Source organism: Talpa europaea, assembly GCF_964194135.1.
Source record: "Talpa europaea genome assembly, chromosome: 1".
Classification (NCBI taxonomy): Eukaryota; Metazoa; Chordata; class Mammalia; order Eulipotyphla; family Talpidae; genus Talpa; species Talpa europaea.
In genome coordinates, this window is record NC_140073.1 from 44,313,163 (window position 1) to 44,339,899 (window position 26,737).

General features: G+C 38.9%; 1 protein-coding gene across 8 annotated transcripts in view; it reads right to left on the bottom strand.

The window, feature by feature from the left end:
• STIM1 (stromal interaction molecule 1) overlaps positions 1-26,737 on the bottom strand; it is a gene marked incomplete at both ends in the record, with an annotated part of 161,357 nt that overhangs the window by 40,022 nt on the left and 94,598 nt on the right. For all 8 annotated transcript variants that reach the window (XM_084246306.1, XM_084246304.1, XM_084246301.1 and 5 more), the window contains one exon: positions 11,899-12,013. In XM_084246306.1, coding sequence (XP_084102432.1) covers positions 11,899-12,013 — 115 coding nt within the window. The remainder of the gene's footprint in view (positions 1-11,898; positions 12,014-26,737) is intronic.

Genomic DNA, 26,737 nt, shown 5'->3' on the forward strand with positions numbered 1-26,737 from the left:
TTTTGTCAGTCTGCCTATTCTGTTCCCCGCACTGTCTTTGGTGAATCCTCTCACCCTCCGGTACATCTGGTCTGTACCCCAGTTTTTGTATAAATAAATAAATCTTTAATGAAAAAAAATCAGTTGATATCAACTCTAAAATCATTTACTCACCAGGGGAAAAATATTTTATTGAGCACCAACTACTTGTAACACTCTAGAAGCTATGAATATAATATTATATGAAACAGAGTGCTAGATCCTTGGCCCTTACATTCTAGTAGACAGAAACAAACTAACACATTATAAACAAAAAATTAGATATTGTGTAGTGATGAGTACAATGAAGAAAAAGAAAGCATGGCAGAAAATAAAGGGTAGTACTCTATCAGATCAAATCAGAAAAGGCTTCTCTAATGGTGACATTTGATCAAAAAAATGAAGGTGTGAGTCAGATGGAAACTTTGGGTAAGGGTATTCCAGGCAGATGGAAGAGTAAAGTATTACTCCGTAGCACCTGAACTACAGTGATACTTCCAGGGAGATGCCAGGACAGATCCTTGGCTTGGTCAATCCTTTTGTTTCCAGGGGTAGAGTAAGCAGTAAGAAATGGGTTCCTGAATCAGTATTTCTTTCTCCACATGGACCGGTGATAACTTCGTGAAGACCTCATTTACTTTTGTGATTTCCAGTCCACATCACAAAAGAACTATGTCTGGCAGGAAGGTTGCCAGTGCCTTCTTTGACTCTCCCCCACAGCTGTGAGTCAGTCTTTCAGTCAATCAGTCAGATGCAGCATAGTAGTTAAGCATATGGGCACTGGAACCAGATGCCTTGGTTTGAATTCAGGATTTGCCACTTAGTAGATGTAAGACCATGGGAAAGTTACTTAACGTTTTTGCACCTATAAAATGGTAAGAATCAGAGTCATCAAGTCCTAAGAGTGTAGTAAGATACAGGAAGCTCTTAACATACAGCAAATGCTAATCAAATATTAACTAATATTATTATTATCACTACTCATTTATTCATTAATTTACCAAGCTTTCACTGGCTTCTCAGGCAGGTTCTAGGTGATTTACTAGATACAGAGGTCTACATGACCTCCATTATCAAGGGCTCTCTTCTAGAGAGGGAAATATACAAGAAAATAAATAAGCAAGCGTAAAACAGTGTGTGTCATAAGGGATGTATGGGACGATGTGGAGGCATAGAGAAAGGAGTGACTGACTGCCAGATTGAATCAGAAAAGGCATCACAAAGCCCAGCTTATCTGGTTACTCTGTGCAGATAGCACTCCAAGACACCTATGAATCTTACCAAAGTGTCCCTCCCTAAAGATAGTTTGTGGCCTCCACCAATGCTTTGTTTCTCTGAGTATTTTCCTTCGAGCTCTCACTAGAAGCTTGTCATCTGCACCTTGAGTGAGTCAAAGGTCTTAGTTTTCTAATGTGATGTCAGTATCAAGCTCTGACCCATCACTGCAAAAAGAATCTGACCCTTGGACCTAGGCGTCATGTGACAAGCCCTCTAGGCTACTTGGCAAAAATCAGGTGTGGCTGGGCCAGCAGGACATTCTATTAAAAATCACCCTCAGAGCAACTACATGGCTAGTAGAGAACCAGGTTAGAGAAAGACTACCAGCATTGCTTCAGAGTAGTAAGAGAATCTAGGTTGGGAATATTCAATGAACCAAGTAAGTTGTACCAGATCACACAAAAGCAGGGCCAAGGACAAACTTTTGTCTTCTACATCCCTACTTTTGGGACAGGAACTATTCTAAGTGTTTAAGATATATATAGAATCACATAAGCTAATATCCTCAAGCAATCTGGTGGGGGGATAAAAGGTAAGGGAAAAGATCATTGCAATTTGTAAGCTAAGTGCTATGATGAGCTAAGTCTGAGAGCTGTGGAAACACTAAAAGGGCACCTAACTTAATCTGCTGTTTTCAGGGAAGACTTCCTAAAGAAGGGGAAGCTTATGTTGAGTAAATTCAGTCTTCCTTGTCAAGCAGGATTAATCAAATCAACAAAGAAGAAAGAACAGAGGGAACTTTATATATGAAAGCATCAGGGAATGAAAGGGAATGGTATACCCTAGTAACTGCTGATAAATAAGTACAGTTACAGGAAAATATGATGAAAGGTGGTAGAAAATAAGAAAAATAAGTAAAACACAGAAATAAGCATGTGCCTGGTATGCTAAATTAATTCAGCATAATGCCTGGTATTGCCTACTCAGATTTAAAAAAAAATAATGCAGGTTAATTTGTTTTGTTTTTACTTGCCACAGTGGCTTTCAAAATGCAGGCTAGCTTGCACAAATTGTCAGAGAGAAACAGTATCTTTTGGAGCCAGATCATACAAAGGTGAGTAAGGAATCACAGAGAACCATAGCACAAAAATATAAAGAAACTCTCAGGATATGAAAGATGACCAGCTTTTTATTTATATGTACATATTAATCTCTTTTTTTTTTCCAACTGAGGTAACTCACATTGAGATTGTCAATAGGCAGTTATTTTCAATGCAGCTGACATCTCATAAATGAACATGGAAAAAATGACATTTTATATAATTTCTTTCATCAACAACTACTGAACTTTCAGTACTTCATTTTGCTGAGTTCCAAAGGAAAGTGCAGTTATGATCTAAGCTTATTTATTTCTACACAAACTTTAATATTATACTACCAATAGAAAAGCCAAAACTTACCTTCTCAAAATAACATGTGATGGCTATATAGGATTACACAGGAATACACTTGTAACATTTTTAGCGCTATCTTTATATTTGTCCAAGTTCCATTTAAGAATACCTTTTCCACCCAGAAATTTGGTGCCCTAGGATATCTGTTTCACTATTAAAAAGGAAAAAAATGGGGAGTCACTGAAAAATGTAAGCAGAGATGTGGTGAGATATTTATTTTAGAAAGACCTCTCTGGAACCAATCGAAATATAGCTAGGCTGAGCCAAAAGAACAGTATGAAAGCATCTAAGCAAAGATGATTAAGCTGAGACTTCTGCTTCAGGCCAAGATGAACTAACAGGGATGGAATTTGTCCTCCCTCTTCAAATAATCAAAAAAAAAAAAAAGAGAGAGAGAAAATATATAAAACAATAGTTTTCAAGACTCTGAACATCAGCCCACATTGGAGAGCAATTTTTGATAGATGGGAAACTAATGAGGCAATTCATACAATTGTCCCAGCTTATAGTCTTGAGAGGACTTCCAGGCCACAGTGCAGAATAGAACTAAGGCAGAGAGAAGAAACAGAAATGGCCGATAGTGAGGTTCTTATTCTAAATGGAACAGTATATAATAACATCTCTTGAAAGTAGACTGTGATGTGGTAAAGATGCATATTTTAACAACCACAAAAATAACAAAGAGTTAAGCCAACAGAGCAGATAAAATTGAATCATAAAAAACAAATACTCATTAATCCAAAGACAGAAGAAAAAGGGGAAAAGGGAACAATAACAGATGGGATAAGCAGAAAACAAATTGCAAGATAATGGATTCAATTGTAACCATATTAATAACCACATTAAATGTAAGTGGTTTTAACATTCTAATTAAGAGACAGAAATTGTCACAGTGACAGGAAAAAAACAGGCCCAACCATATGCTGCTGTAAGAAAAGCATTTTAAATATAAAAGTACAAAGAGATTAAAAGTAGGGGCTTCCCGGGTGGCACAGGGGTTAAAGTCTCAGCACTGTCAGGCTATAGCCTGCCAATGCCTCATGGGTTCAATCCTCAGGTAAGGAGCCAGCCCACATGGCACAGCAGACCTCTCCTGTCCCACTCCCCTCAGCAGTATATTTCAGTAGATCTGCCTGTTTTGCCCCCAACTCTGTCTCTGGTGAATCCTCTCACCCAAATCCCCACCCCTGCACCTCTGGCCTACACCCCAGTTCTTGTATGCATAAATAAATAAATTTTTTAAAAGATTAAAAGTAAATGGAAAAAGATATACCAAACTAACAATACTTAAAACTATAGTAATATCAAAGTAGATTCTAAAGCAAAGAATATTATGAGGGATAAAGAAGGTTATTTCATAATAATAGGGTTCAATAAATCAAGAAAAACGTAACAATCGTTACAGAGCTTCAAAATACATTAAGCAGAAACTCAGAATTAATTGCAAGAAGAAATAGGCAAAATCACAATTATAGTTGAAAATTTAGATACTCTGATAGAACAATAAACAATCCACAAAGAGAATAGACTTGAATGACACCATTAACCAACATGGCTTGATTGACATTTACAGAACACTCTACCCAAAAGCAGCCAAGTACACAAGATATACTATGTGTATCTTGTGGACATAAAAAATCAAAAGTCTTAAAAATTGAAAAGGGTTCAAGCAATATACAGACCACAATAGAATTAAGCTAGAAATCAAAATCAGAAAAAAAAAAAACCCTGGAAAAATCTTCCAGTGTTTGGAAACTAAATAACATGTTTCTAATAACTCACGAATCAAAAACATAAAAGTAGAAATATAAAGTATTTTGAACTGAATAAAAATGAAATCATAAGACATTATCTAACATGTAAAAAACCAATACCAGACAGAAGTAAGATATAAGACAGATTTCAGAGATAGGCATTTCTGAAGCAAAAAGAACTCGAATTGGAACACATTATTAAGGTTAACAGAAGACTCTATCAGATTTTAAGTGTGAGAATAAGCATTTGTCATCATTTGTATATTTCTTTTGGGTATTTTTACTCTGTCTATACAACCAATAAATTAGTTGGAAAAAAGCATAACACAACAGAATTTGTGAAATGCTACTAAAATAGTAGTTAGGGTAAATTGATAGCACCAAATGCCTACATTAGAAGAAAACAGGTCTCAAATCAATGACAGATTCCACTTCAACAAATTAGAAAAGAAGAGCTAATTATACCCAAACTAAAAAGATAAAAAGGATTAAAAAAAATCTAAAATAAGCGAAAGAAAATATTAAGGATTAAAGCCTAAAATATCAATGAATTAGACAGCAAAAGGGAAACAATTTAAATCAAACAGTGATTCTTTGTAAAGATCAATAATATTAATAACATCTAACAAGACTGAGCAAGAAAAAGAGAAGACACAAATTACCAATATCAGAAATGAGATATCATTGCATTAAAAATTTTTAATATACATTAAAAGAATAAGAAGGGAATGTCATGAACAAATGTATACTCATAAAACCAACAATTTAAATGAACAAACAAATTCCTTAAAGGCACAAACTATGACAGTTCACTCAAAAGGAAATAGTTAATCTGAATAGTCCTACACCTATTAAAGAAATTGACACTATAGTTAAAAACCTTCCCAACAAGAAAACTTTGTGGGTCCATGGTTTTGCTAGTGAATTCTAACAAATATTTAAAGAAAAATAATACAAATTTTGCACAAACTCTTCTGAAAATTGAAGAACACTTCCCAACTATTCTATGAGGTCAACATTATCTTGATATCAAAACCAAAAGATATTATGAGAAAAGAAAATTAAAAACCAATGTTCCTTCTTAACAAAGATGCAAACATTCAAAAAAATTTAGCAAATAGAATCCAACTATATAGTAAAAGGAAATGCACTATGATCAAGTGAGGGCTTCTTCTAAGAATGCTACCACTAATGGACAGAAAGAATTATTCTAAGATTATTTAATCAAAATAGTAATGGCATTAACATAAAGACAGACAAATTGATCTGAACAGAGTCCAGAAATAAAGTTACACTTATATGAACAATTGATTTTCACAAAAGGTGCAAAACAATGCAGTGGAGAAAAGACAGAAATTTCAATAAATGATCCTAGATTAACTGGGACATCCATAAGCACAAAAAAGAACTAGACTCCAGGACCTCCCTGGTGGCCTACAGGTTAAGTCTCAGCGCTATCACTGCTGCAGACTGAGCTCAATCCTTGGCGAGGGAGCTAACCCACATATATAGCAGCAGACCTCTCCTGTCTCACCTGCTGCTCCCCTTAGCAGTGTATTTCAGTAAATCTGCCCCACTCTCTCTGGTGAGTCCTCTCACCCCACACACTGGCCTACATCCCAGTTCTTCTATGCATACATAAATAAATAAATCCTTAAAAAAAAAAAAAAACCCTAGGATCAAAGCTTAATGCCAAAACCAAAAATTAATACAAAAGAGATCATAGTCTGAAAAGTAAAACCTGAAACTATAAAACTTTTAGAAGGAAACATCAGAGATAATGTTTGTGTGACCTTGGGTTAGACAAAGATTTAAAGATTTCTTATATATGACACCAAAGCATGATCCATAGAAGAACAGACTGATAAATTGGACTTCAGAAAAACTAAAACTTTCCGTTCTTCAAGATGCATTAAGTGAATAAAGACAAGCCAAAGTCTGGGAGAAATGTCTTCAAAGCATAACACAGAATACAGAGAAACCTTTCAAAATTCAACAGTACAAAAATGACGTAATTTAAAAAATAGACAAAAATCTACATCTCCCATCATGACATGAACTTCCATGACCCTTGACTTCTTGAAGAGGGGACTGCTAGGAACTAAGGGTGGAGTTAAGCAACCATGCTTAATATAAAATTGAACACCTGTGGGCCTGTCCTCTCTTGGCTTTGCCTGCCTTCAGTGTGTAACCAGGGTCTCAGCTCAGACAGCATTACTGGTAGGATGTATTGAACAATTAATCTCTCTCTCTCTCCCCCCACACTTCTCATTTCTCTTGTAAATAAGCCTTTTTACTAACCTTTCCCTGTGTGCCTGAACCTTGTGTCTTGTACTGAATTTTGTTTTGTTTTTTCTTGGAGGGCTTTTTTTTAATGTATTATTTTATATATGTGTGTGTATGTATGTGTGTATATATATGTATGTATGTATGTATATTACATCATTGTTCATTTTTCTACAATGTATGCATGTATGCTTCCTCCTCTTAGGTGTATTATTCCCCATAAAATTCCCACAACCAATTCACCTGTGAACCATCACTATAGTCCCTTGTGCTCTTCCCTCCTTTATTTTGATCCCCCTACCTCCCCCTCCCTTTGCAGAATGTTTCTGATTTACAGATTCCTGCTAATTTTATTTATTTATTATTACTGTTATTTTTTTTCCTGATCCCTTATTCGGTCCTATACTGAGATTTTTAGTATGCTGGTAAGGACTCAACATCCAATTTCCTCCTGGGGGTTGCCCTGTAACAGTGCTTATGCTGTCTCCAATGGACAGTTTTGTCATCTTCCACTCTTCTTTTTCATTTAGTTTATGAAGTTGGTGTACTTAAATTTAGTTAACTAGAAACCTATTGTTCCTCTACTGACACAGCTATATGTTCCTCCCCCTGACTTCTTTAAACAGTTCCACTCCTTGCCTTTTGAATTTTCCATACTCAAAAAAAGAAGGTGAGGTTGATAGAAACTTCTTCACCAATTATCTTTCTTCTACTCACCCTCCCCGCAATGTAACAACAAATGGTTGAGGCATTTAACTGAACAAGTGCAAGATTTACTTAGCAAAGTATTTTTAAATAGTTAAAAGAACAGAATAAACATATCTCTCAATGGGTTTATGTAAAAGCAAAAAGGGACACCAACTCTTTTATATTGGTCTGGTTTAGCAGAAGTCCAATGCCAGCTGGCCACTCTGTTATGTCAACAAAAAAAGACCAGTTCTGCAGGGTTTTATCTCTAGGAGCCTCTTGGTTGTCCAGTACTGTTCCACAAGCTCCTATGAAAAACCCCATCCAAGAAGGAGATCTGTGAGCTAATCTCATTATTTCCAAAAGTCAAGGAGAAAATAAACACTTTCTTAAAACAAAGATCAGAGACATATTATAACGCCAGGTTCTTGAGCTGGAATTGTATTATTTAAAATAGATAATTATAATGTCTTTGAGCCATAAAAATGAGGCAAGAAATTATTACTTAAGAAATATGTTTTATTTGGCAGGAAGTGTCTTTTCAACCTGGTCTCAGGAAAGGGCAGAAGAAACAGTAATGCACTTTGTGTTGGAAGAATGCTTCAGAGGAGCATCCTTGTAGGTCAGTACCTCTCACTGCCCCTCACCACTGCTTTCACTGGCTCAAAGATGCAAATAACATGAATAAATTTCTCAGAGTCTACAAAAATCCCTTCCTTTAAAGAACTGCCACTCTCCCTACTCACAATGTCTTAGGTTATAAATTACAGCACTCTCCAACCATGTCACATGCTCTCACAATTCCACCATATCTGACTTTGGAAAAAAGACTCTTAAAGAGTTTTGTCACCTTCCACACTTCGTTTTCATTTAGATATCTATTGATATCTAAGAGCAGCCAAACAGAAAGGGCCAATTCCCTAGTCTCAGCTGCAGGGATCCCTGGACTTGCCCTTATTCTAGATCCTTCCTCAGTCCTTTTAGGACAACTCTTCCTTGTTTAATTAATTTTCTATAATATAGAGTTTGGTTGGTCAATTCTCTTATTCATCATGGGCCCCTAGGATCAACACTTGACTTCATGTTAATGAGATGACTCTGGATGAGGGCATGTCACCAGAAAGACCAACCATGTGACACAAAGATTGGGGCATTAAGCCAGGTGGTATCAATCCAACATTAGGGGAAGGAAAGGGTACTGGAAAATGAGTTCAACTATGTGGCCAAATGATTTGATCAATCATGCCTAAGGACTAGGATTCCAATAAAATTTAAAAAAAAAAAACAAAAACTCTGGACACTGAAGCTCATTTGAGAGTCCTGATTGGCAAACACATTGATGACTGACACACCAGGAGGGTGACATGTCTTGATTCTGTGTGTCCACATTTAGGACCTCCAGGACTTCATCCTATGGGTCTTTTTTGGTTGGTCCTAATTTTTATCCTTTGTAATAAAATGTAATCATTAGCATAGTACTTTCCTGAGTTCTGTTGTCATTTAACAAATTATCAAAACTGAGGGAATAGTGGAAACCTATGATTTTATAGTCAGTTCATCAGAATACAAGTGGCCTGGGGACACTCAGGCCATAATAATGTCTTGTATGGTGTCTAAAGTGAGGGAAATCTTGTTGGGGATTGTTCCCTGAACTTGTGAGATCTGCACTAACTGTCTAAGTAGTGAGTGACAGAATTGCATTACATTATTTCACTGAATTACTCTCTTTGTCTCACTTTCTTCATCTCTAAATGAAGGCAATCACAGTATCTATACATCATAAGATTTCTGTGAGAAATAAACAAGATAATATACATAAAGCACCGAGAACAGTGCCTGGTCATATTAAATACTAATAGTTTTTGAGTTGTTATTGTTGTTTTTGGTTATTAAAGTCCAAACCTGACTAATGTAGAGATTATCAGACTGCTCTGCTGAAATGTAAATAATACGGCGAAAGACCGGCTCCCAACATTAGTCAGAAAATGTTAACAATACTAATCACATATATAGTACTGACATTAGCCAGCTAACTTTCTGGACACAAATGATCACTGATATCTACAACATCTAGCAAAACTCATATGAACCAGTTTGAACCAGTGCCAAAATATTACAAGCTTTTTGTAGCTCTGGAAATCATCAGTCCAGAAAGATCAGGGGCCTTGTTCTGAATAATGAAGCAAATTGTGGGAAGAATCTAAACAAGAAGATTCTCACTTTTAAGATTGTCAAACTACCAGGCATGATATATGGTAAGCAAATCCTAAAATGGTACATATATATCACTTCTCAGCTTAGCTGTAGCTACATCACTGTGCATTGAAATATTTTTCTTTGCTCATTAGTAATGGGGAAAATTACTCCCGAAAATTCACTCCATGGTTTTCTACCTTCCTGTAATTCAGAACACATTTGGAAGTATTCCAAATAGCTGTTGATTCCAGAAATAAAGTTCTTACCAGAAAATTGTCTTGGGTTGTTTTCTAGTAGCATAATTAGTTACTTTATTTCTGCCCTCTCTCGGTCACTTTCTCTTTCCAGCTACGTCTGTGTGAGCTTTCAAAGAAGACCAGGAATGCGCTTCCTGCATTTAAAGTTCCATTCTTAAAAACCAGGCACCACGCCCTCATGTTATTACAGGAAAGGAAGAAAACTAAAAGTAAATGGTACTGATAGATTTTTTCCTGGTATAATACTGGTATAATTCCAAGGATTATTTCACTGTCTGAGCTCTCTTCCATAGTGTGAAAATTAATATACAGAAGCCCTATTTAAATGAGATCAGGCGGTTAGAAGAGAGTTCCTGTGTAAGCATAATCAGCAAACCACAGTACCCAACGTGCCTTGCATCTTCAACAGAATGTGATGCTTCCTCCCCAACTCAGAAGGAAGGAAGGAGGCATCTCTACCCAAAGGAGATAGGAGGGGGGGTTGACCCTAAAATTGGGGAGAATGCACAAACATCTTCCCTGGAGACTCTATTTTTGCAAACTCTGGTTTGTTATTGTTTCCAAAGAAACCCATTTTATTTGTGAAATAACGAATTACTTTTTGTTTCAGATCAAAAGTAAACAAGCCTGTGCTCCAAAGCTATTAGATAAAAGCTCCCATAAAAAACTCAGCTTCCAAAGATTTCCAGAATGCTGTCTCTATAGCTACAGAATGTATTTTCTAAATAGATAAAACAGAGTTAAGAAGTGTGAGCCTAGAACCAGGATTAGATCTAGGTCCTCCTGCTGTCAATCTAATGCTCTCACATTAGAGGTAACAACTTCCAGGTCTCATATTCTATAATCCTAGGTCAAAATTCAAGTAAAAATAGAAGCCACATCATTCCTATCAAAACTGGTCTTCTCTAACATCAAACCAATGTTTTCTAGCAAGATGGTACAGAAAAGCATTGGCCTAGAGAATAGAAGGCCCAAGTCTAAGTCCTCCCTTTCCCTTTTACTAAATGCATGACAATGAATAACTTTATAAATCTAGCCCTAAGGTTCCTCATAGACAATACCAAGTATACTGGTGGTCATTTATGTTTAACCCTTCTTAGCAGTAAAACCTACCTTAATTTAAGAGACCCTGGGAAGAAAATGCTTCAAATCCTGTTAGTGTCAAAGGAAGCTCTAGATAGAGACACAGGTGGAGAGGAGAGTAAAACCCTATTTTTCTCTTCCTTGTCACATCTCACACAATTAAGTATATTCTTACTGAGAGCTTGTGAAGCAAATCACCAGGGTGGGGGGATGGTAGGCATCATGATTTAGCAGTTTTACACATGAAATGATCTAAAGTTTCTATCTAATACGTTCAACATGAGATAGCAGAGTGATGTGATGGCTGTAGGCAGGAGCATGTAATCAGACTGCGCTAACAGATGCATGGGGTCCACATTGAGAAACAGGCAGTCCTGCTCAACCCTGTGCTGATCAAACAACACCCAGGGGGGGTTTGCATCCAACTCCAGGAAGCTAATCTAAGACAGACATTAACAAAAGCATTCATAGGCAGGATACAAAGATAAGAGGACAAAGAAAGCATGTTTTCTTCAAAGAACTAGAGCTATTTAACCTGGAAAAGAGAAGACTCAGGGGACAGTTCACTTATAGTTGTACTCAATCTTTGAATTATCTCAGACTCAGTAGAGCTGGAACCAAGTAGGATTTACAGGGGGGAAAAGTGTTGCCTCAAAAGGTCAACAAGCTCCCTATCTCCAGAGATGGGGGGCCAGGGGGAAGGGGGAATGTTAGAGATAGGATGGAATTCAATAAGATTTCTAATGAAAAATAACTCCAAGTCTGTTTGGAGGCCCTTCCTCAACTTCCAGGAGTCATATTCAGTAACTGTATGTAGAGCTACTTCAATAATTGGCTCTTTACTAAGCATCTCATTTACTCATATTTGTTTAAGATAAATCCGCTGTCCAATCTTCTCTCTTCTCTAAACCTTCCAGAAACTAGGATTGACAGTTTGCCTGTTACCTTCAGAGGACTTCCATGCCTTCCACAGGTCCTCCACACTGATGAGCTTATCCTCACCATGGAAGGTGCTGTGTTTCACCGTTGGGTCATGATAATTGAGGTCTTCCCTTAGGAACTGCAAGTGAAAAGCATAAAGTCACAAGAGATACCTAGGATCTGGCCCACCAAGCCCTGCACACAGGTCATCAGGTTATCCACACCCCATCTACCCAGTACACAAGTACATATCATCAGTCATGTATCCTCCCATGCCTTTTCTTCTTTGTTACGTGATTTAATTGGGGGAAAAAATGAGTAAGAGAGTGCGTCCTATACTTTTTTTTTTTTTTTTAGTTATGGAAAGATAATGAATCACAGTTCACTGAAAGACAGTAAGTCAAATAAGAGAAGACTTCTTATTTATACACTAAACAATATTCCAATATTTTCTCATCCACCCTAACAACCAATAAATTATCACACCTACTTTACAAATGAAAACAGTAATACTTTCAGAGATAGAGCAATTGGCCCCCAAATCACAGTAAGTTTAGAGAGGTTATGCACTGTGATAGTATTGAATATGTCCACAATTCTCTGACAATTCTCATACAAAAGTTTAATTTCCCTCCCATTGAATATAGCCCGACATTAGTGACTCATCTTCTAACACAGAGAATGCAACAGCAGTGATGCTGAATGATTTCCAAGGCTTGTTTAGAAAAGGCCACGTGAATTCCACTGGACTCTCTCCTTTTTAGGATACAAGTCCTAAGAATCCTGAGTTACCATGTAAGAAGTCTGCCTATCCAGAAACCACCACGCCATTTTGTGGAAAGACTATAAGAAGACAGAGAGATCTAGGCAGCCCCATCTGTCTGAGTCTTCTAAGCCAGGAGTCAGATAGGTGAGTGGTTGAGACGTGATTCAAGTCAACTCACTTGATGCCAAGTGGACAAGCTGAGCTCTCCCCGCTGAGCCACGTCCAGATTGCAGATACTTGACAAAGTAAATGTTGTTGCTATTTTAAGTCACTAAGTTTTGGGGATGTTTCTTATGCAGTATTATAAAACTGAAACATCTGCTCAAGGATATAGCGGATAAGTGATGAAGTTAGTATTCCTACCCAAGATATCTGACTTAGTAGTCTAAATTTTTTCCCTTGCACTGCATATGTTGTCTTCTAATTATCTGAACTTCTTTTAATATTACTTTACAACAGAGTAGAAAAACTAAAGAAATTAAACCTTTTAGAAATTTAACCCATTCAGCCCAGTCCGCTCTATAGTCAAACATCAAAGAAATATGCAATTCTGATCACTAATCTCTCAAGAATATATTTTAGTAGGATTTTCAGGAAATGCCTCTTAACTATTTTTTGTTATTCCCAGGATCCAGGAAATGGCTTCATATAGAGTGATATCACTAAATGTTTTTGATTAAATGAGTAGATGGTTGACAGTATGGTCCCAGATTCCTTAGACCCATAATCAAAGGGTGATTTCATCCCCTGGGATTTACAGACATTAGACATCTGGGCTTAATGACTCAGGAGAGATGTTTAGGAGAGTTCACATTAGCGCATTCTCACCTAGTCAGACTCTAGGCTGCTGAGCAAAAGGAACTTGATAACATCTACAACATGCTCTGTGCAATACAGCTTACTATACTGATGCACAGGTTCTACATCTGACCTGGCCAAGCCACTAGAAACATATGGCCATTGAGCACTCATAATGTGACTAATGTGACTTAAGTACTAAATTTTTGAAATTAATTTAGATTTAAATGACTACATGTGGCTTGTGGTCACATATTAGCGCTCAGGTCTAATACACAAGGTACAGGTATGGCCTAGCTACTCTCCCTTGAAGGATAAGTGATGAAGTAAGGAAGCTGACACCTCTGGTGAGATGAAGAGGTGAAAGCAGTGTTCACATGCAAAAATTTAACAATTTTTTGTGCCCTCTGGCCACAATTAAAGTCAGGTCCTAACATTCATGGTAAACAGTCTAGCACATGGACTGAAGAGCCCAGCTCTTCAAAAGCAAACTAAAGAAGGTATTCTTGGATTCCTTTTTTTTTTAAAGATTTATTTATTTATACAAGAACTGGGGTACAGCCAGAGGTGTGGGAGGGTGAGAGAATTCACCAGAGACAGAGTAGGGAGCAGCAGACAAGGCAGGAGAGGTCTGCAACATCATGTGGGTATCTCCCTGGCTGCCCAGGATTTGAACCCGCGCTTCAGAGGCTGCTGACAGCTTCACAGCTTCACAGCACGGCACTCAACCCGCTGTGCTACCGGGGAGGCCCAATTTTTGGATTTCTTAATAATCAACCTCTTAGGCCATTTGACATTCAATTTATTATATGATGTAAGTTGGGAATCTTAACATTTTCCCCCAAGTTGCCACCCAGTCATCCCAAGCCCGTTCATTAAATTCCCTGTATTCTATTCCTTTTTAAAAAAATGTTATTTAATAATTAATTAAATCCTTACATACAGATAGGCATGCTTCCAGGCTCTCCATTCTCTTACACTAAACCATATTTCTATTTTTGTGTTAGCACTTGACTATTTTATTAATCTTATTTTTTCTTTATACTCAGAAAAAAATGTCTAATGTCTCAATCTCCTCCTCTTCCCATGGCTCTTGTACTTCACAATATTTCTTGTCAATTTCAGCTGCTTATTTTTCAAAATTAATCTTAAAGCAATTTTGTTAATTTTATGAAGCATCTGACTGTTCTCACTGGGGACCTAAGTAATGTGATAATTAGACCTTAAACACCAGACACTGGAATGTCTCAAGGAAGACACAGTCACAAGCAGTCTGAGACAGCCAGTCTGGAGCAGAAATTCATTCATTTACTTATGCAATAAATATAAGATTTCCATTTATCAGGCATTTTTCCAACCCCTAAAAATGCAGTAAGTAGTAAACCAAACATTATACAATCTTTGACCTCACTGAGTTGACATCCTATTTAGGTAAGAGAGACATCTATTTATCCATCTATTTATTTATTTTCCAGTTTCTGAGTCTTTATTAACATGAATTTTTTAATAGCATATAATTGCTTTTGTTTTATTTTTTATAATTTAATTTTATTTATATGTATTTTACATCATTCTTCCTTTTTTGCACAATGCATGCTTTCTCATTTCAGGTGAAGTCCCCACAAAATTCCCATCATCAACTCCCCCATACACCATCACCACAGTCCCTTGTGTAAGAACACATTCCTTCCCATTTGGCCCCTCTCCCTACCCCTCTCCTGCCAACAGTCTCTAATTAATAGTTGCCTATTAATTTTGTTTTTTAATTTACTATAATTATTTTTCCTGGTCCCTTATTTGGTTCCCCTACATTCCTCCTATAAGTGAAACCATCCAATATTTGTCTTTTTCCTTCTAGCTTATTTCACTGAGCGTAATCCCTTCCAGCTTGATCCACGTTGCTGTGAATGGCATGTGTTTGTCCTCTTTGATTGCTGAATAGTATTCCATTGCATATATATATCCCACATCTTCTTGATCCAGTCATCTATTTTGGGGCACTTGGGTTGTTTCCATAGCTTACCTATTGTGATCAGTGCTGCAATAAACATAGGGGTGCACCAACACTAATGATAAAGGACTGATCACAAAAATCTGCAAAGAGCTGATGAGACTCAACAACAACAAAGAAAATAACCCAGTCAAAAAATGGGCAGAAGATGCTCCCCGATCTGACTTTGGTGAATTCTCTCGCCCTCCCGCGCTTCTGACTGTACCCAGTGCATGTATAAACCAAACAAACAAATAAATAAATAAAATAAAACATGCCTCTATAAAAAAAAAAAAAATGGGCAGAAGAGCTAAAAAGAAACTTCTCTGAAGAGGAAATGCAAATGGCCAACAGACATATGAAAAAATGTTCAACATCACTTGTAATCAGGGAAATGCAAATCAAAACTACCATGAGATACCATCTTACACCAGTGAGAATGGCACATATTAAAAAAACTAGCCACAACAAATGTTGGCGAGGGTGTGGAGAAAAAGGAACTCTCCTGCACTGTTGGTGGGAGTGCAAACTGGTCCAACCACTATGGAGAGCTGTGTGGAGATTTCTGGACCTACTAAACATAGAGCTTCCATATGATCCAGCAATTCCACTCCTAGGTATTTACCCAAAGGACACAGAGACATCAATTCCAAAGAGCAACTGCACCCCTATGTTTATAGCATCACTGTTTACAATACAATAGCTAAGCTTTGGCAACAGCCCAAATGCCCAAAAATAGATGCCTGGATCAAGAAGATGTGGTACATATATACCATGGAATATTACTCAGCATTCAAAAAAGATAAACACATGCAATTTGCAGCAACATGGATGGCGCTGGAAGGGATCATGCTCAGCGAAATAAGCCAAAAAGAAAAAGAAAAATACCGGATGGTCTCACTCATAGCAGGAATCTAGAAAACTTAAATAAGGGATCAGGAAAATGAATAACTATAAGAAAGTGAAAATCAAAATCAACAAAAAACTATGAACCAGAGACACTTTTTGGGGGGTGGGAGCCGGGAGGGGAGGGATTGGGGTCAGAATGGGGCATGTGCAGTTGTATGGGGGAATATAAAAATAAAATTTATTATTTAATAAAAAAAAATAAAATAAAAAATAAAAGTAAAAAAATAAAATAAACATAGGGGTGCAGATTCCCTTTTGAATTAATGTTTTTGTATCCTTTGGGTAGATTCCTAGGAGTGGAATTGCTGGGTCATACAGAAGCTCCATTTTTTTTTTTAAAGATTTTATTTATTTATTTATTTGTTTGTTTGTTTGTTTGTTTGTTTGTTTGTTTATTTATTCATACAAGCACTGGGTACAGTTAGAAGTGCAGGAGGGTGAGAGAATTCACCAGAGCCAGAGCGGGGAGCAGAGCAGGCAGAAGGACCGAAGTACACTGCTGAGGGGAGCAACGGGCGGCAGGAGAGGTCTGCGCGCCATGTGGAACCCTCCTCCGGTGGCCGGGGAGCAGCCGGGGATTGAACCAGCGGCTCAGAGGCCGCGGGCAGCTTCACAACCCAGCGCTCAACCGCTGCGCCACTGGGGAGGCCCCAGAAGCTCCATTTTTTGTAGTTTGAGGTACCTCCACATAGTTTTCCATAGTGGTTTATTTTTATTTATTTATGCATACAAGAACGGTGGTGTAGGCCAGAGGTGCAGGGGCATGGGAGGATTCACCAGAAACAGAGTGGAGAGTGTAACAGGAGGATCCACTGAAATACATGGCTAAGGAGAGCAGCGGGTGAGACAGGAGAGGTCTGCTGCACCATGTGGACTAGCTATCTGGTCAGGGATCAAACTCATGTGGTAATGACTGGGATAGCTTGATAGTGCTGAGACTTTAACCTCTGTGTCAACAGGAAGGCCCTAACATGAACTTTTAAAACAAGCATCCATATCAGTTAGAGTGGGAAAGGATAGGAAAAATGGGCAAGACAGAGGAAGGAATTCTGTTCTATTAGTATTAAAGTTCCAGGTCCCATCACAGGTTTCAAATTCTCCCAGAGACACATAATCCTTGAAAAATCACAAACCACTTCTTTAAGATACTCTCATTACTACAGGTGCCAATTTGGGCTGTGATTAGCTTCTTAAGGTCCCCAATAATGTCATCTGTGTTGAATATAATACAGATTCCCCAGACAATCCTTATAGACAACCTTGATCATTCTTGCTGGAGTTGAAATCACCTGGCACCTACCAATGCTTCTTCACTCAAATGCAAAACTGGACAATAATAATTTATATAAAGCCAGAAAAGGGAATAAGGAATGCCAAGAGTAATCACGTTAGTGGTTTGTCATTTTTATTAGAGGAAAGTCTCATAAAGAAGGTGACTTTCAGGAAAATAAATAAAGGAGATGTTGGAGAAAGACAAGCAGAATAACTGAGAGAAGAGTATGCCAAGTATGGGGAATGGCAAATGCAAAGACCCTGAGGCAAGAACATACTAGGCATATTCATGGAGCAGCAAGAAAGCCAGTGAGGCTGAATAGTGACTACTAGGCGATGAACTCAGGGAAGCAACAGAGTTCCAGATCGCAAGGGCCCATGCAAACCATTACAAGGACGTTGATGTTTACTCTGAGATGGAAGCTGTTGGAAGAATTTAAATAGAGACACAAAGTGATCACATTTGCATTTTTTAAAAGGATTTCTCTGAATGCTATATTTAGAAACAGATTGTAAGAAGGCAAAGGCAGCTGCAGGGAAATCAGTATGGTGGGTCAGTCAGTCATGGTGTCAGTCAGTCTAGATCTGAGTTAATGGTGTCTTGAAACCAAGCAGTAGTGTGACAGCAAAGAGAAATTGTCAGGTTTTGTATATATTTTAAAGAGATCAAATCTATAATCCTAATCTTTTAGTTTTGATTCATCAGGTCATGAAGATATACTCTACTTTGGTCCTCCTAGTTTCTAAGGCAGACCCTCAAGACTAAACATTTATCATATGGGGATCTTAGAGGCAGAAATGTCATAATCTCCAAGGAAGAGGATTTTTTGCCATTGCCAACTAACTCCAGGAAACCATCTGATGAGACAGAACAGCTGCTTATAGGGAACCAAAAAGAAAGAGACTGCTATTTATAGCTAAGCTGATCACTGAGGTATAGGGAGAGCAGAGAAGGTCACGGAAGTACAAAAAGTATGAGCACAGAGGCTCACACATAGGCCCTACTGGCACCACAGGCATGCAGAGTAGGGTCACAAAACTCAGCCAGCAAGAAGATATTGCCCAATAAGGAATGTGGGTTGACAGAACAGCTACCTAAAGGAAGGGTCTGCTGCTGAGTGGAAACTCTCATAAGAACAGATAAGCAAGATTGCAACCACCAGGGCTAAAGAGTGAGAAAAACAGTGTAATATAGACACAGAGTTCAGAATCTAGAGAAAGGGACCACTTACTTCCTGTGTGACTTTTGAGCAAAATACTCAGCCTCTCTGAGACTGTCTTCCCCTCAATCTGAGGACTAATTATCCCTCTCATTTGAGTGTGAGAACAATTAAATGAGACATAATTCAGCTTTTCAGGCTTCTTTGAAAAAAAAAGTCTAATGATCTAGGAACACTAAACTTAGGTGACAACTTGACAGTTTTATTTAGAAGAGATTTAAGGGTTGCAGTCGGATCTGAAGGGAGGGTGGTGGCTAAGGGACTTGCCATGAGGCAAGTGCATTGTTTATATGTAGACTTTATTACAAATTGATTTTTAAATGCAACATTTTATAAAGATTTTTATTCACATTCTATTTAAATCAAGGGGGAAATCAATTGCCCACACCAAAGATGTGTCTGTGTGTGTCTGTGTGTGTATGTGTTATAATTTCAGACATTTGAAGGTGGGGGAGCTGGCACTGAGTAATCATGAGGGTCTCGTGACCCACCAGCCCCCACCACTCTTGGGTTCACACATCTACCTGGCAACAGCCTGCCAGAGCTGAGCAGCAGCTGCTGCCTTCTGAAGAGGCAAGTGCTCGAGTTTACCACAGTTCCCACCCTCATAGGTTTATGTATGTGCACTTGCACAGCCCACATTTCTCGGTTACGCTGTCCCCAGTCTCCCCAGAGGCACAGAGCTAGTGACTCCTGACATACACAAAACACTGTTTTAAAGAACATTAGCTGAGGCTTTCCCCAGTGGCGCAGCGGTTGAGCGCTGGGTTGCGAAGCTGCCCGCGGCCTCTGCGGCGCCGGTTCGATCCCCGGCTGCTCCCCGGCCACCGGAGGAGGATCCCACATGGTGCGCAGACCTCTCCTGCCACCCGCTGCTCCCCTCAGCAGTGTACTTCAGTCCTTCTGCCTGCTCTGCTCCCCACTCTGGCTCTGGTGAATTCTCTCACCCTCCCACGCTTCTGACTGTACCCAGTGCATGTATAAACAAAACAAACAAACAAACATAATAAATAAATAAATAAAAAACATGCCTCTATAAAAAAAAAAATCTTTGAGGAGGCTTAAGTTGTTTAAAAAAAAAAATAAAGAACATTAGCTGAATGTTAGCTGTGATTATTATTAGAAGAAGGGTGAGATAAAGATTTGAACATATCAAAAAAAGCTTTTTAATCAAAGGTGACTCTTCTGTGCATGGGGCTCCCACAGCTCCGTACACACCTTCATAGGTCTTCTTATGTCTCTATCTCCCCTACCTAAATCCTGTAGCCTCTGACAGAAGGCTGCACTTACTCAGCCATAAGGTAGCACAGAGACTGCACTGAACTGGAATTCAGTACATTCTTGAGGCAGGAATTATCATATATTACACCATCCCACAGTCAGCAAATAGCTAACATCTGATTTAGGACAAAGTTGAAAAGCAACAAAAGGCAAAAACAAAACAGGTGTTGGCTCCCAGAAGGATTTGCTATTTCAGACTCCAGAACAAGCAACTCTTCTCTCAGGAAGGTCTAAGGAGGCTCCCTAAGAGTCTCCCCTTACCATGGGGAATGTGGCATTGGCTAGAACTGAAGCTTAATAGCTCTCTGAAGAGCCAAGGGACCAGCTGTCGCTAGGTATATTTAGTTCTATGAACTCAGAAAAGTGATCTTCCTGGTGATGTCACAAAGCATGTAAACCCATTTGAAGTGTTAAGCACTAGTGAAAGAACGTGGGTGAGAGCAGACAGGAGAGCCATCTCTCTAGAATTCCGACACAATAGGCCCAGCCAGATCCATCTGTGAACAGAATTTACTGATGTAAATAAGGCCCAAAGAAAAGCAGCATATATTTGTAGCATGGAACTGAGCGGGTATCCTGGGTTCTTCTTGAGAACCATTACTCCAACCTTATTCCTCACTGATCACTTTCCATGTCTCCTAAATCAAAATGTTATATGGCACAAAAGAAACTTAGACACCAGGGCTAACAAGAAGCAGGTTTAAGTGCAATGGTGCTGACTCAGCGGATTTGCATCCAAAGGCTGAGCCCCGTTTGTAGGAAGTCAGGGGCTTTTATACACTGTCAGCTTCTACAAAGTTCCAGGTGGGTCTGCATTGGCAGCCGTACATGGTCAGATATGACGTGGCTATATACCAAGGTGAGTTGCAGAGTTGCATACTAAGGAGTGAATAAAGCTAGTAGTCATGAGAGCCCCCCAAGTCCATTCTGCTTCATGGCAGTACATGGTCTAACATGAAACAAGATTCATACCAGGAACTAAGTTGCATACCAGGAACTGAACAAAAGGCTGTTACTAAGACCCCCAGGCTGCTTATCTCAGGTCACCATGCTCCAAAACCACACCACCTCCACTCATACTTCCCCCTTCATTCACACAATATTTATAACCCACAAGACACATGGCCCAGAAGTGAGAAGCTTCCCAACTCTTGTTCACTGCTCCAATGTCTAGAAAGGAACTACATTTTAGCTACAACAGTCATTTCTCTCTCACCTTTTTTTGCCAGTCCACCTGCTATACTAGTAACTAGAATGATCTTAGTAAATACCAATCCAACTATAACAACACACCTACTTAAAATTGCATGGTTCCCCATTACCTAACAAGATAAAGCTCTAACTTCTTGGCCTGGCATCAGGCTTTTATATCTGAGTCACAGAGTAACTTTCGAGGCTGGCCCACAATGTAACCTCCCATAGACTAATTTCCTGGCTCACAGTGAGCGCCTAGCCACTCTCTCTCCCCACCAGACACCTACACTCCGGACCAGGGGTCAGAATATGATGGCTATGGGCCAAATCCAGCTTGTTGCTTGTTTCTGAAATAACATTTTATTGGAACATTGCCACTTGTTCACTTATGTACTATCTATAGCTGCTTTTGTGCTACAAAGGCAGTTGAGTTTTTGTGACACAGAATATATGGTCAACAAAGTCTAAAATATTGACTGTCTTCCCCTTTACAGAAAACGTTTGCCAACATTTGTCCTACATACATCAAGCCACTTCAGATCCCTGCATAAACCATGCTCTTTTATACCTCTAAGCCTTGGCACAAGGTGCTCCATTTAAAATGTTTTCTCCCTCTTTATCTGCTAAAGAAAATGGCATCACCTCTGTGAAGTTTTCCAGACCTCTCTCAGGCAAGTTAATTGCCCTGTTCTATTTAGTTCTCTTCGTTCTCTGGGTATATATCTATGGCAGTACTTATCCCATTATACTATAATTACCATTTAATTACCCCCCTCTTACTCTCTCTAAGCAATTCAAATATAGAAACTGTATTTTATTTGTCATTTATCTCTTTACCCAGTGCCTTGCAAATTCTCTGGAACACCTAAATGAATAATTAATTTAGCTCTGTAAACCTACCTCTGGCACACTGCAGAGTATGTGGTTATTAAATATCTGAATGACTATCTCTCTCTCGAGTTTGTTCTACAGTGCCCAGCCAGCAAAAAGCTTAGCTTACGATAGCTAGTCAATGCACAGTATGTTTACTATACAAAAGAAAGAAAAAAAGTCCCCAAATTGCCCAATCTAAAACAAAGGTACCTGGCAAGGGGCCTGAGGATTACACTGGCTTGCATGATGGTCTTGAGCTTGATTCTAGGCTGCTTAGGTTTGGAAACTGGTTCTACCACTCACTTTCATGGTATCATGCACATCATTTGTAAGATATTGAGATAATAATACAAAACTTCCTAATATCCTGACACTGAAGGATTATTATGAGTTAATTCACATAAGAACTTAGAAAAGAACCTGCACATATTAAGTTCTTCTAAATATTAATATACTTAATAAATAGTAAGAAGAATATAAAGACACCAAGAATGTGCAATCCTGGGGCACACTATTACAGAGATGCTGCTCTGTCATTAAAGGCGACCCATAGAAGAGGCAAAAGATAGATCTATCCTATGTGCTCCCTATAATAAAGGTCATGTGTCAAGAGATCATCTATAGAAATAATTAAGACAAGGAATTGTATCTATTGACCACTAAGGTCCTTACTCAATGGTTCTTACTTTGAAAGCTTTAATTCCACTTAAAATCAAAATTTCATACCTTTTAAGATATGGAAACAACCTAAATGCCCCAAAACAGATGACTGGATCAAGAAGATGTAGTATATATACTTAATGGGATATTATTCAGCAACAAAAAGATAAACTCATGCCATTTGCAGCAACATGGAGGAGCTATAGGGGATTATGCTCAGTGAAATGTTAGAAGGAAAAAAAAATCAGTTTCACTTATAGGTGGAATATAGGGGAACCAAATAAGGGATCAGGGGAAAAAAAAGATAAAACTAGTAGGCAACTATAAATCTGAGACATTCAGCAGGGGAGAGGGAGGGAAAGGGATTAAAATGGCAGGAAGAGCATAAGAATCTATGGTGATGGTTCACGGGTGACTTGGTAGTGGAAACTTTATGGGGGCAACTCCTGAGAGGAGAAAGCAAACCGTACAAAAATGAGAAATGATGCAAAATCCATATACAGAAATAAATAGAAAAATTTTTTTCACAGTTTTATGCAAGATGATCTATAGGATGAACCAGGGTCCCTCCTTAGCCACATCAACTGCCACTTCTTCCTATTCCCAGTGAAATTAATTTTTGGAACTCTTTGAAAATATGGGGTTCTTTATCAGTCCAAAGTTTTTGCACATATTCCTTCCCCTAAAACAATCTCCTTCAGACCCAAATTACATGTCAGCAACTCTGCACATGAGAAAAACTAATTTAAGTCTTCCTCTGCTGTGATTCCATCACAGCATGCACTTATACTACTGTAGTATTCTCTTCTGTTTACATGGCTGTTTCCACCTCTAAAGGAACTTCTTCCAAGAGAACAACTTCATCTTTCCTGTTACTCCTACATGCAAGTACAGAGAATCCCTTTGAGGTTGATGATACTGTCATAGAATCATTTTATTTTTTTTTCTTTTTTTTTATAGAGGCATGTTTTATTTATTTATTTGTTTGTTTGTTCGTTTGTTTCGTTTATACATGCACTGGGTACAGTCAGAAGCGCGGGAGGGTGAGAGAATTCACCAGAGCCAGAGCAGGGAGCAGAGCAGGCAGAAGGACCGAAGTACACTGCTGAGGGGAGCAGCGGGCGGCAGGAGAGGTCTGCGCGCCATGTGGGACCCTCCTCTGGTGGCCGGGGAGCAGCCGGGAATCGAACCGGCGCTGCAGAGGCTGCGGGCAGCTTCGCAACCCAGCGCTCAACCACTGCGCCACCGGGGAGGCCCTGTCATAGAATCATTTTAATGTCCTCAAACCATGGCAATGAATATATGACACAGGTCAAATCCCTAGGCACTTGCTAAGTGCCTTCTTAGAATAGAGGCTGGGAAATTCTGATATCTCCTATCTTGCAAACTCTCAGGAATAAGGCATCCAAGCTAGCAAAAGATTGCTGACTGAGGAATCTTTATGAAAGGGATAGAAATAGATCACTAATTTTAAAATATTTCCTCAGAGAGAAAGGATTAACTTAATTGGGGTCAGCACTGCCAAAGGATAAATACACAGTACTACATTGAATGCATAATGGGTAAGGACATCTAAACAAGCTAATGAGTTAGAGAAGACTTCTGGCTTGGCAGTGTGAGAAGATCCATGGACCCACTCTCCAGTGAAACTGGTTTGAATTATTTTTTTTAAACAACTATTTAAAGTCTCTGGACAAGATAAAAAGAGTTATGGGATGGATGACAGTAATGTAGCACAACGTGTGAATGTATTCAATACCACTGAACAGTACACTTAGAATGGCTAAGATGGGAATGTTTATGCTAAGAGCATTTTGCCACAATAAAAAAAAAATGGAAAAAAGTTCTAAGGGCATACAACAAATGAAAAAATATTTACTTAAGAAAATCGACTAAAACTCAGTAAGAATAGTGAGAGTCTGTAGTATTTGAACTAAAAGTTGCTTTCTCTCTCTCCCGACTCCCAACCCAGAAAGATAGAAACTCCCCACAGACTGCCAATCCAACCAAGAACACAGGGTTCCTTCTCCCCCAAGCTCCCAGTTGCAGGACTATCTGCCTGAGAGGGACAGGACATCAGCATTTCTTAATCTTCCTCCAGTTAGCTGTTGATAAAGCTAAGTTCTAAGTGAGTCCAGCCAAGAAGTAGATTTTTCTTCTTCTACCCTGGCCCCTGAACTCATGGGAGGGGGGTTTTATCTTATTACAGTGCCACTGAGAACGCTGGAACCCCGACTGTCATTGCCCTGGCCTGCCTATTAGACAGCAGTCATACTCTGGCAAGCCACAACCTGTCACCCCTCCACTACCACCCCTCCAGCAAGTACTCCACTCCTAAAGTGAGGCTGTCACTCAACAAATTTTCTACTCCCAACTAATCAGGGAACTTGCTCACCACCCAGTGACATCAGAAGGTTTGTGAAGTCATACTAGAAAGATCTCTCTCAGATACTCAAATCCCATCCCTGCCACTTCTTATGTCACCTTGAGTCTATAAAATGCAGACTACCTCACACTTAGAATGTGGGAAAAATGAGATTTTTGAAAGCACAGTCCCTCACAGTGCATATGTAGAAGGTGCTTCATAAATATTTGACTGTTCTGAATTTGGATGCTTTAAGTAAGAGGGTTGATACTGAGGAAAATAGCACAGCCTAAGCAAACCAATACTCGGCCTCTGTTTCTAGCAACTTCTAATCTTAGTTCCTCCTCCTCAAGATGATAGGTGGTTAGATGAAAAGGGTATGGTTCTCACCCAGGCAATGACATACTGTCGAATTGCATGGCCTAATGCTGTTGGAAACAGAGGGGAAAAGAGAAGCTAGATAACAACTACTATTGAAATGTGTATACAACATTATGATATATAGGACTTTTTATATCCATCATGTTATTTGAGCCTCACACAGTCATGAAAGGTATACGTTATTGGTATCTATATCATGTCGATGAGAAAAACTATTCACTAGACTCTTCCCTATATGATGTCACCCAAACTTGCTATGTTTTTTGCCTCTTGAATTTACTCATAAGGTTCCTGCCTCCTTTCTTCATCAGTAAACCTGTTCATCTTTAAAACCAAGCCCCTGTTTCACCTGCTTTGCAAAACCTGCTCCCAATATCCCTTTAACCAGAATTAGAGCCACCCTTGTTTACAATCCTTCTGTTACAGGCCATCACCTTTGGGATAAAACCCAAGTTCCTCAGTTGGCAATAAACTGACTAAATGACTGCCTTTCTAGCCACATCTCCAACTTCTCCCTCCCTGCCCCATTGCTACACTCTACACGTATGCTTACTCATGACCCCTAAGGATGTCAGCCCCATTCCTCCACCGAACATACACTTCTCACTCCTGTCCCTAAGTTAACCCCTATTCAATCCCAAAATTCACCTCAGACATCACCTCTTCTGGGTAGTCTTTTCTGACATCCTAGAATAGGTTAAATTTCCTATTTTGTACTTCCAGAGAATGCAGTGTTTCTCTCTAGTCACTATACCTATACCTACTAGGATGGAACATGTATGTCTTTCTGCCTCACTAATATGTGAGCTCTTTGTAAGTAGAAAATTTGTCTTCCTTATTAACCATTACCTATCGCATCCATCATAGAAAAGATAAAGAAGCAGGGGGAAATACAAGAATAAATAAGGGGATAGTCACTGAGCCTCAAGTAAATCTGGTACTGCATTAGAAACCAGTTGTTTCTAATGCCATGAATGAAGTACACTGAATGTGACGCACTTGAAGATACAGACATCGCACAAGGAGATGCGAAAACTAACACAGACAAACTGACACAAACACCTGTTAGGCCTGAAGGCAAGCAAGCTTTGGGAGCCAATAGCAGATTCTTTCTTAGAAAGAGTCAGAAGTTTAATACCTAAAACAGCACTTTT